At 65.8% G+C, this 11118-nt stretch overlaps 1 protein-coding gene across 2 annotated transcripts; it reads right to left on the minus strand.

Annotated features, from left to right (window-relative positions):
• Positions 1-60: 60 nt before the first annotated feature.
• RUSF1 (RUS family member 1) lies at positions 61-10912 on the minus strand. Of its 2 annotated transcripts, none has more exons than XM_064473833.1 (15): positions 10774-10912; positions 10037-10179; positions 9072-9149; positions 8456-8570; positions 6860-6905; positions 6177-6209; positions 5931-6036; positions 4982-5083; positions 4545-4615; positions 3539-3672; positions 2471-2528; positions 2246-2316; positions 1872-2033; positions 543-620; positions 61-428 (listed from the first exon to the last, which is right to left on the minus strand). In XM_064473833.1, exons 1-15 carry the CDS (start codon positions 10787-10789, stop codon positions 301-303), a joined length of 1341 nt encoding a protein of 446 aa, XP_064329903.1. In that variant the 5' UTR covers positions 10790-10912; the 3' UTR covers positions 61-300. The 2 variants fall into 2 exon arrangements, with proteins under 2 accessions (XP_064329903.1, XP_064329902.1); XM_064473832.1 differs by having other exon boundaries at positions 3539-3765.
• Between the last annotated feature and the right edge of the window lie 206 nt (positions 10913-11118).

Consider the following 11118-nt stretch of genomic DNA (forward strand, 5'->3'; position numbering starts at 1 on the left):
TCTCAAAAATTGCCCCAAATTTCCCTCAAATGCCCAAAATTCCACCAAAATGCCTTAAAATTTCTCCAAATTCCGCCAAAATATCTCAAAAATTGCCCCAAATTTCCCTCAAATGCCCGAAATTTCCCTCAAATACCCCAAATATCCCCAAAAAGCCCTTCGGAAAACAGCATTTTTTCTACAAACGACCCCAAACCGGTGGTTTTCTTTTGGACCCGTCGTTGAAAATTAGTCTTTTCGCCCCCTCCCCCGCCCCGTTTTGGGGCCGGGTTGGGCCGATCCGGAGCGGGGCGGAGCCGGTTACTGGGGGTGGGGCGAGGGGCGGGGCTTCTCCCGCGAGGCCCCGCCCCCCGGCCCCGCCCAGTCCAGCTGCCATTCGTCGGGGGCCAGGAGGTGCCGCTGCGTCTCCCACCCGGCGGCCGCCAGCCCTGCGGGGCGGTGACATCGTGCGCCGGGTCACGTGACGACGCGCGCCGGGTCACGTGACGACGCGCGCCGGGTCACGTGACGACGCGCGCGATGACGCGCGCGATGACACGTACCGTGTAGGAAGGCGGGGCCAAGCGTGCGCCAGAGGCGGGAGGTCTCGGCCACGACCCCCCAGGGCACCGTCCCCGGCGCTGGAGGGGGGGGGCGACACCCCGTTACTGCCCCGGGGACCCCAAAACTGCCCCGGGGACCCCAAAAGGACCCCAGGGACCCCCCAAACCCACCCCAGGGACCCCAAACCCACCCCAGGGACCCCCCAAATCCACCCCCAGGAACCCCAAAATGACCCCTGGGCCCCCAAAATGACCCCAGGGACCCCCAAACCCACCCCAGGGACCCCTAAATCCACCCCAGGAACCCCAAAATGACCCCAGGGACCCCACAAATCCACCCCCAGGAACCCCAAATCCACCCCAGGGACCCCAAAATGACCCCAGGGACCCCACAAATCCACCCCCAGGAACCCCAAAATGACCCCTGGGCCCCCAAAATGACCCCAGGGACCCCAAACCCACCCCAGGGACCCCAAAATGACCCCAGGGACCCCACAAATCCACCCCCAGGAACCCCAAAATGACCCCAGGAACCCCCCAAACCCACCCCAGGGACCCCCAAATCCACCCCAGGAACCCCAAAATGACCCCAGGGACCCCCCAAACCCACCCCAGGGACCCCAAACCCACCCCAGGGACCCCAAAATGACCCCAGGGACCCCACAAATCCACCCCCAGGAACCCCAAAATGACCCCTGGGCCCCCAAAATGACCCCAGGGACCCCAAACCCACCCCAGGGACCCCAAAATGACCCCAGGGACCCCACAAATCCACCCCCAGGAACCCCAAAATGACCCCAGGACCCCCCAAACCCACCCCAGGGACCCCCAAATCCACCCCAGGAACCCCACAAATCCACCCCCAGGAACCCCAAATCCACCCCAGGGACCCCAAAATGACCCCAGGGACCCCCCAGATGACCCCAGGGACCTCCAAACCCACCCCAGGGACCCCCAAATGACCCCAGGGACCCCCAAAATAACCCCAGGGAACCCAAAATGACCCCAGGGACCCCCAAACGCCCTCCTGGATCACCCTAAATTACCCCAGAGCCCCCCCAAATGACCCCAGGCACCCCCAAACCACCCCAGGGACCCCAAAATGACCCCAGGGACCCCACAAATCCACCCCCAGGAACCCCAAACCCACCCCAGGGACCCCAAAACGATGCCAGGGACCCCCAAATACACTCCTGAGTCCCCCAAATTACCCCAGAGCCCCCCCAAATGTCCCCAGGAACCCCTAAAAGCCCCCCTGGGTCACCCAAAATGACCCCAGGGACCCCAAGCCCCCTCCCGGGACCCCCCAGTCCCGCCCCGGGCACTCACGGCAGCGGCGCAGGCGGTGCTGCAGCGGGCGCAGGGCAGCACCCATGGGTGCCCCCGGGGGCAGGTCCGGCCCCAGCAGCTCCTCCAGCAGCAGGGCCTGGGCGCAGGCTCGTAGGGGGGTGTCGGGGGGGGCCCCCCGCCGCAGCCCCACCCCCACCCAACCTTTTGGGGTGGGGGGAAGGGTTGGGTGTCGGGGGGGGGGAGGGGGGGTGTCACCCTGCCTGGGTCCCCCTCATGGGTCCCTGGGTCCTTTGTTGGACGCCTGGGACCCCCCGCCTGGATGCCTGGGACCCCCCGCTCGGCTCCTGGGTGTGACACCCCCCCCCCCCCCCCAATTTCAGGGTGTCCCCCCCCCCCAACACCGGGGTCCCCACCTTGGGAGGGGCGGAGCACGATGATGTAATCCTGGGTGCCGCACTCCAGCGCCTTCTTGAATTCGGCCTCGCTGCGGGGGGTGGGGGGGGGGATGGGAGACCCCCGACACCTGGGGGTGTCCCCCACCCCCACCCTGGGGGGGCTCCCGGCCAGGGGGGTGGGTGCCCTGGATGCTGGGGTGTCCCCCCCCCCCCCCACCCAGGGACGCCGGGGTCCCCCCTCACCTGCTGACGAGCCGGTGCAAGGGGGCACCCAGGTGGAGGCTGAGGCGGGTGCTGAAGCCTGGGGGGGCGGCGGGGTGACGTCAGGGTGACGTCAGGGTGACGTCAGGGTGACGTCAGGGTGACACGGGGTGGGGCGGGTGATGCAAGAGAGGGGCCACAGGTGGGGACACGCGTGGTGACATGGGGGGGGGTGGTTGACACCCACTGATGGCGGGTGACGCTGGGTGACACCGGGTGACACCGTGGGGTGACACTGGGTGATGTCAGGTGACACCGTGGGGTGACACCGTGGGGTGACACGAGGGTGACAGCGGGTGACAAAGAGCGATGCCAGGTGACATGGGGTGGTGACACTGGGAAGGGGGACATGGGGTGACACTGGTGGGGGTGACACCAGGGGGGTAACACTGGGTGACACGGGGGGGGTGACATGGGTGGGTGTGACTGGGGGGGTGACACAGGGTGACATGAAGGGGTGACATGAAGGGGTGACACTGGGCTAGGGGATGACACTGGGGTGGGGGGGTGACACCGTGGGGGGGTGACACCAGGGTGGGAGGGTGACACCGTGGCAGGGGTGACACTGGGGTGGGGGGTGACACCGTGGGGGGGGTGACACCAGGGTGGGGGGTGACACTGGGGTGGGGTGACACTGGGGTGGGGGGTGACACCAGGGTGGGGGGTGACACTGGGGTGGGGTGACACTGGGGTGGGGGGTGACACCGTGGGGGGGTGACACCAGGGTGGGGGGGTGACACCAGGGTGGGGGGTGACACTGGGGTGGGGTGACACTGGGGTGGGGGGTGACACCGTGGCAGGGGTGACACCAGGGTGGGGGGTGACACCGTGGGGGGGGTGACACCGGGGTGGGGGGTGACACCGGGGTGGGGGGGTGACACCGTGGGGGGGGTGACACCGGGGTGGGGGGGGTGACACCGGGGTGGGGGGTGACACCGGGGTGGGGGGGTGACACCGTGGGGGGGGTGACACCGGGGTGGGGGGGTGACACCGGGGTGGGGGGTGACACCGGGGTGGGGGGGTGACACCGGGGGGCACCCCCCGACTCACCGGGCAGCAGGGGCTCGCGGGGATTGACCTCCTCGGGCCCGGGGACGGTGACGACGACTCCGCCCTCCCCGGCCGGGCTGGGCGGGGCAGCCCCGCCCCTCAAGGCCCCGCCCAGGGCGAGGCGGAGGCGGGGCCTGTTGAGGGTGGGCAGGCGCAGGGCCCTCAGCGCCCCCAGGTTGGCCCCCAGGTGGGTCCCCAGCAGCAGCGTCACCACCCCCCACGTCAGCCTGCGCCCCCCAACACCCGTCACGCCGGGGGGGGAGGGGCGACACCCCAACCCCGCCCCCCCCCAGCCCCGGGAGGGGCCCCCAAAATCCCCTCAGCCCCCCCCTTGGGGGGAGGGGGGCAAATCTCCCATGAGCCTTTGGGGGGGGGCCCCCCGACCTTGCCCAGAAGCCCCCCCCAAGAGCACTAAGCCCCGCCCCCTCCATTCACCCCCCGGGTGAAGCCCCGCCCCTCCAATGACCCCAGGAGGCCACGCCCCCTTATCGAAACCCCACCCAGGCCCCCTTAGGGACCCCGCCCCTTTCCCAAAGCCCCACCCCCTTCCTAGATGCACATTGGCCACGCCCCTTCTGTTAAGGCCACGCCCCCTCCCAGCAGCCTCCCTCCCTCCCTCTTCTCAAGGCCCCGCCCCTCCCCAGAGGCCCCACCCCCCTTCCCAGCAGCCATTCCCCTTCCTGGAGCCCCACCCCCTTCTCGAGGGCCACGCCCCCTCCCCCGAGGCCACACCCACCCAATCCCCCAGACCCAGCCCCCCGCTCCCAGAGCCTGAAGCCCCGCCCACCCTCAGAGACCACGCCCCCCTCCACAGGCCACACCCCCCACCAGCCCCTCCATGCAGCCTCCCTCCCCTTCCCCTTCCCCTTCCTGAGACCACACCCCCTTCCCAGGACCCCGCCCCCTCCCAGAGACCCCGCCCCCTCCCAGAGACCCCGCCCCCTCCCAGAGACCCCGCCCCCTGCCCGGAGACCCCGCCCCCTGCCCGCCCCGCCCCGGGGCTCACCACGGCCGCCCCTCCAGCAGCGGCAGCAGCAGCAGCGCCAGCAGCAGCCCCGCCCCGTTCACCAGCGTCTCCTGCCCAGTCCCACCAGTAACACCAGTAACCCCCCGCCACTGCCACCCCCTACCCTCCCAGGGCCTCCCCGTCCCCTCCCAGTGCTCCCAGTCCAGCCCAGTGCCCTCCACTCCCCTCCGAATTTCCTCCAGTCCCCTCCCAGTGCCCCCCAGTCCCCTCCTAGTGCCTCCCAGTTCCTCTCAGTCCCCTCCCAGTGCCTCCCAGTCCCTCCCAGTGCCCCCCCAGTGCCCCCCAGTCCCCCCCAGTGCCTCCCAGTGCCCCCCCAGTGCTCCCCAGTCCCTCCCAGTGCCCCCCCGTCCCTCCCAGTCCCCTCCCAGTTCCTCCCAGTGCCCCCCCAGTCCCTCCCAGTCCCTCCCAGTGCCCACCTGGCTGCTGTCCTTGGCGGCCACGTCGGCCATGTTGTCGCGCCGCGCCTGGTGCACGGCCAGCGCCGCCCGCGTGGCCCCGCCCGCCACGCCCACGATGCACTGGGGCGGGGCACCCGTGTCACCACCGCCGCCCAGTGCCTCCCAGTACCCCCCCGCTGCCCTCATTATCTCCCCAGTGCCTCCCAGTATCCCCCAATACCACCCCAGTACCCCCCCCTTTATCCCCCCAGCATCACCCAGTGCCTCCCAGTATCCTCCCAGTAACACACCGGTGCCGCCCAGTACTCCCCCAGTGCCTCCCAGTATCCCCCAGCATCCCCAGTATACTCCCAGCATCCCCCACCCCACCACCCACAACTCCCCCCAGTAACCCCCAGTATGACCCTTGTGCACCCCAATATCCCCCAGTGCCCCCCAGTATCACACCACGGCCCCCCAGTATCCCCCCCAGTGCCTCCCAGTATCCCACCAGTGCTCCCCAGTATCTCCCTCGTACTCCCCCAGTGCCCCCCAGTATCCCCCCCAGAGCCCCACAGTGCACCCCAGTATCCCCCAGTGCCCCCCAGTATCACACCACTGCTCCCCAGTATCCCCCCCAGTGCCTCCCAGTGCCTCCCAGTATCCCACCAGTGCTCCCCAGTATTTCCCTCGTACTCCCCCAGTGCCCCCCAGTATCCCCCCAGTATCCCCCCAGTGCCTCCCAGTATCACACCAGTGCCTCCCAATACCTGCCAGTATCCCCCTCGTAACCCCCCCGTGCCCGCCAATATCCCCCAGTGCCCCGCAGTACCCCCCAGTGCCCCCCAGTATCCCCCTCGTACCCCCCGAACATCCCCCCAGTACCCCCCAGTATCCCCCCAGTGCCCCCCAGTACCCCCCCACTGCCCCCCGTACCCCCCCCGCGCAGCGGTGACGTCACGCGTGGGGGCGGGGCGGGGGGCGTTACCTTGGCCGCCGCCGCGAGCGCCAGGAGGGCGGGGCCGGCGCGGGGCCAATCAGGCGCCAGCAGCTCCAGCAGCAGCGCCGCGTCATTCAGCACGTCCGCGGCCAGCCTGGGCGGGGCCTGCGCGTCACGTGGGGGGCGGGGCCTCCCGCGGCCGGGGGCGGGGCCTCCCGCGGCCGGGGGCGGGGCAGCAGGGCGCTGAGGGGGCGGGGCCCGAGGGGGCGAGGCCAAAAAGGGGCGGGGACTCACCGCCACTGCTTCGCTTCACAGTCCAGGCGGCTCCTGGGGGATCCCAGTGCTCCCAGTAAGGACCAGCGGCTCCCAGTATATCCCAGGGACACCTCCCACTGCTCCCAGTAAGGACCGGCAGCTCCCAGTATATCCCAGGGACACCTCCCACTGCTCCCAGTAAGGACCGGCAGCTCCCAGTATGCCCCAGGGACACCTCCCACTGCTCCCAGTAAGGACCACCGGCTCCCAGTATATCCCAGGGACACCTCCCACTGCTCCCAGTAAGGACCACCGGCTCCCAGTATATCTCAGGGACACCTCCCACTGCTCCCAGTAAGGACCAGCAGCTCCCAGTATGCCCCAGGGACACCTCCCACTGCTCCCAGTAAGGACCGGCAGCTCCCAGTATATCCCAGGGACACCTCCCACTGCTCCCAGTAAGGACCGGCAGCTCCCAGTATATCCCAGGGACACCTCCCACTGCTCCCAGTAAGGACCAGCGGCTCCCAGTATGTCCCAGGGACACCTCCCACTGCTCCCATTAAGGACCACTGGCTCCCAGTATATCCCAGGGACACCTCCCACTGCTCCCAGTAAGGACCAGCAGCTCCCAGTATATCCCAGGGACACCTCGCAGTGCTCCCAGTAAGGACCAGCGGCTCCCAGTACATCCCAGTCCCTCCCAGTGCCCCAGCGCTCACCCCTGAATCCAGGCGAACGTGATGCGAGTCACCATCCCGATCCCGTCTGGGGGGGGCCACCGGGTTTTGGGGTGAAAACAGGAGATTTTGGGTGTGGGCGAGTTTTGGGGTGAAACCGGGGGGTTTTGGGTACGGGAGGGGTGGGATAAAAATCGCGGATTTGGGTTGTGGGGGTTTGGGGTGAAACTGGGGAGTTTTGAGGGGTTAAAGCGAAATTTTGGGGTTAAAAATGGGATTTTTGGGGGCATTTGGACTGATTTTGGAGTCAAACTTGGACATTTTGGGGTAAAACAGGTCAAAGTAGTGAATTTTGGGGGGCCGGAGGAGGTTTTGGGGGAAAAGTGTGGGATTTTGGAGTCAAAGGTGGATTTTGGGGGTGAAATTCAGAGCCTTTGGGGGCTAAAGTGAGATTTGGGGGTGAAAAAAGGGGATTTTGGGGGCGTTTGGGCTGATTTTTGGGGCCAAACTTGGACATTTTTGCGCAAAAGGGGTCAAATTAGTGACTTTAGGTGTGCTGGACCAGATTTTGGGGCAAAACTGCAGTATTTTGGGGTCAAAGAGGGATTTTGGGGTGAAATTGGGAGGTTTTGGGGCTGCAGTACCAGATTTTGAGGTGAAATGGGGGGATTTGGGCGTTTCTGAGATAAATTTTGGGGTAAAATTGACATTTTTTCGGGCCAAATGCGGGTTTGGGGTAAAATCAGTGGATTTTGGGGTTAAAACTGGAGAATTTTGGGGCCAAATATGGATTTGGGATCCAACAATGACTTTGGGGTGCAATTGGGGGGGCAGATTTTGGGGTGAAACTGGGTCATTTTTCGGTAAAATGAGTCAAATTAGTGAATTTTGAGGTGCCGGAGCTGATTTTGGGATGAAACTGAGGGATTTTGGGGTGAAATTTGGGTGTTTGGGGGTTAAAGTGATATTTTTGTGTTGAAAGAAAAAGATTTTGAGGCTGTTTGGGCTGATTCTGGGGTCAAATTGGGCCATTTTGGGGTAAAATGAGTCAAATTAGTGAATTTTAGGGTGCTGGAACTGGTTTTTGTGTAAAAGTGGGAGATTTTGGGGTCAAAGAGGGATTTGGGGGTGAAATTATGAGGTTTTGGGGGGTTCTGAAGCACATTTTGGGGTCAAAGTGGCACATTTTGGGGTTAAACATGGGATTGAGGGTCAAATCAGTGGATTTGGGGTTAAAATTGGGGGATTTGGGGTCCAAGAGGGATTTTGGGGTGCAACTGGGGGCAGATTCTGGGGTGAAATTGAGAGATTTTTGGGATCTAAAGTGGGTTTAAAAATAAAACCAAAGGTTTCTGAAGGTGCAAGAACAGTTTTTGGGGTCAAACTGAGGGATTTTGAGATCCAAGAGAAATTTGGGGATAAAACAGAGGAATTTTGGGGGTGTCAGAGCAGATTTTGGGGTGAAACTGGGAGACTTTGGGGTCAAACTGAGAGACTTTGGGTTCAAACATGGGTTTGGGAGTCGAACTGAGGAATTTTGGGGTTAAAATGAAAGATTTTGGGGTCAGGCGTGGATTTGGGGTTCCCGGAAGGATTTTTGGGGTGAAGAGGGGAGGGTTTGAGGGTCGTCGGACTCACCCCGCAGCACCCACGTGAGGGTGGCCCCGGTGACGGTGGCCGCGCTGTCCCCCACCCCCACGGCCTGGAGCACCGCCCGGGTGGCCAGGGCGCCCGTCAGGGTGCTGCACAGCGCCTGCCCAGTGCTCCCAGTTACCTCCCAGTTACCTCCCAGTGCCTCCCCAGTCCCTCCCAGTAACCCCCAGTTGCCTCTCGGTTACCTCCCAGTGCCCCCCATCCCCTCCCAGTACTCCCAGTTACCGCCCAGTAACCCTCTGCTCACCCCCTGCCCCCCTCCCAGTTACCTCCCAGTGCCTCCCCAGCCCTTCCCAGTAGCCCCCAGCCCCCTCCCAGGTTCTCCCAGTGGCCTCTCAGCACCCCCCATCTCATCCCAGTACTCCCAGTTACCTCCCAGTCCCTCCCAGTAGCCCCAAGCTGCCTCCCAGTACTCTCCAGTCCCCTTCTACTATCCCCCACTCCATGCCAGTCCACCCCAGCACATCCCAGTCACCTCCCAGTAGCACCCAGTGCCCCCCCAGCACCTCCAAATCCCCCCCAGTCCCTCCCAGTGCCCCCCAGCACCCCTTCCAGTGGCCCCCAGCCCACTTCCAGTCCCTCCCAGTGCTCCCAGTGGCACCTGGAGGGCATCCCAGCACTGGTACTGGAGGTAGTCGGGGCTGACGCTCTCGGGGTACCCCTGGGGCAGCAGCACCCGCTGGGAGGACACGGTGGGGGTCAGGTTGGGCCCCCCAGGGCCCCCCCCAAACCCCCTTAGCCCCCCCCGGCTTCCCTTTACACTGCCCAGCACCCCATTTGCCCCCCCAAACCCCAATATCTCCCCCAGGACCTCAGTAACCCCCCCAAACCCTCCCAGGACCCCCCACTGACCCCATTAATCCCTTCAAAGACCCCAAAATCCCCCCAAACCTTCCCAGGACCCCAACATCTCCCCCTGCCCCCCCCCCCAGCACCCCAATAACCTCCCCAGGACCCCAGTATCTCTCCCATGACCCTCCCAGGACCCCAGAAACCCCACCCAGACCCTCCCAGAACCCCAACATCTCCCCCAGGCCTCCCCCCAGACCCCATTAACCCCCCCAACTCTCCAGGACCCCAGTAACTCCCCCAGGACCCCATTAACCCCCCCCCAGAACCTCCCAGGACCCCCAGAATCTCCCCCAGTCCCCATTAACCCTCCTGCCAGGATCCCATTAACCCCCTAAACCCTCCCAGGACCCCCAGTATCTCCTCCAAGACCCCTCCCAGGACCCCCAATATCTCCCCCAGGACCCCCCCAGGACCCCAATAACCCCCCCCCGGACCCCATTAACCCCCCCTGGGCCCCAATATCACCCCCAGGATCCCTCCCCAGGACCCCATTAACCCCCCCAAACCCTCCCAGGAACCCCAGTATCTCCCCCAGGACCCCCCCTGGACCCCATTAACCCCCCCTGGGCCCCAATATCACCCCCAGGATCCCCCCCAGGACCCCAATAACCCCCACAGACTCCCCCAAACTCCATTAACCCCCCCAGGACACACCCCCCCCCCCGGAACCCCAATATCTCCCCAGCCCCCCAACCCCCCCGTCCCCCCTCTCACGGCGGCAGCGCGGCGCAGGCACGAGTGGGGGCAGGCGCCGGGGGGGACGCGGCGCTGGAGCCCCCCCCGGGGGTCCCCCTCGTAGTGGGCGGCTTCGCGGGAACCCCACAGCTCCCGGCAGAGGGGGGGGGGCGTGGGGGGGCCTGGGGGGACGGGGGGAGTGTGTGTGTGTCACGGAGGGGGGACACATACACAAGACATGGGGGCGTTTGGGGGGGCACTGGGGTACGTGGGGGGCCACGGGGGGACATTGGAGGGTGGGGGGGCTTGGGGGGGCATGGGGACCTGGGGGGCACTGGGGGGTCATTGGGGGTGGGAGGGCTTGGGGGGGCACCGGGGGGGACATGGTGGTGGGGGAACCTGGGGGGCTCTGGTGGGTCATTGGGGGTGGGGGGGCTTGGGGGGGCACTGGGGGGACATTGGGGGGTGGGAGGGGCTTGGGCGGCACTGGGGGGACATTGAGGGGTGGGGGGGCTTGGGGGGCACTGGGGGGCCATTGGGGATGGGGGTGCACGGGGGGGGCACGGGCTCACTTTGAGACCCTAGGGGGGGTCACTGGGGGGTGGAGGGGCTTGAGGGGACCATAGGGTGATATTAGGGGGTCACTTGGGGCCGTGGGGGGCACGGAGGGGGCACGGAGGGGTCCGAGGGGGCCCACGGGGGTCCCGCGGGTGTGGGGGAGTCCCTGGGGGGTCCCTGGGGGGGTCCCGGGCTCCCCTCCCCCCCGGCTCCGGTACCCTCCGGCCGCTCCATCCCGCGTCGGCCGCTCGCACTGCCCACTTCCGGGTGGCGGGCTGGGCCGGCGGTCCGCCACGTCTCTATGGTCCCCGAATGGGAGAGTCTGTGGGGAAAGTCCACCACATCTCTATCGTCTAACGGTGGGACGGTCTAGTAGGATAGCCCGTCAACTCTATGGCCTCCGCTGGGACAGTCTAGGAGGGAGGTCCTCCAACTCAACGGTCTCCCGCGGGTGACACTCTAGGAGAGATATCCTCCCGCAGTCTATGGTTGCCAGCGTGGCACCACGTCTCTGTGGTTCCCTGGGACGTTCTAGGCCCCATCTCTATGGTCAGGCACACACT

This window comes from Phalacrocorax carbo, chromosome 26, assembly GCF_963921805.1.
Source record: "Phalacrocorax carbo chromosome 26, bPhaCar2.1, whole genome shotgun sequence".
Taxonomy (NCBI): Eukaryota; Metazoa; Chordata; class Aves; order Suliformes; family Phalacrocoracidae; genus Phalacrocorax; species Phalacrocorax carbo.

Coding starts and splice junctions, on each gene's coding strand:
- RUSF1 (XM_064473832.1), bottom strand. Junction 2,317..2,470: donor TTGCACCGGCTCGTCAGCAG/GTGAGGGGGGAC, acceptor CACCCCCCGCAG/CGAGGCCGAATTCAAGAAGG. Junction 2,034..2,245: donor CGTGCTCCGCCCCTCCCAAG/GTGGGGACCCCG, acceptor CCACCCCAAAAG/GTTGGGTGGGGGTGGGGCTG.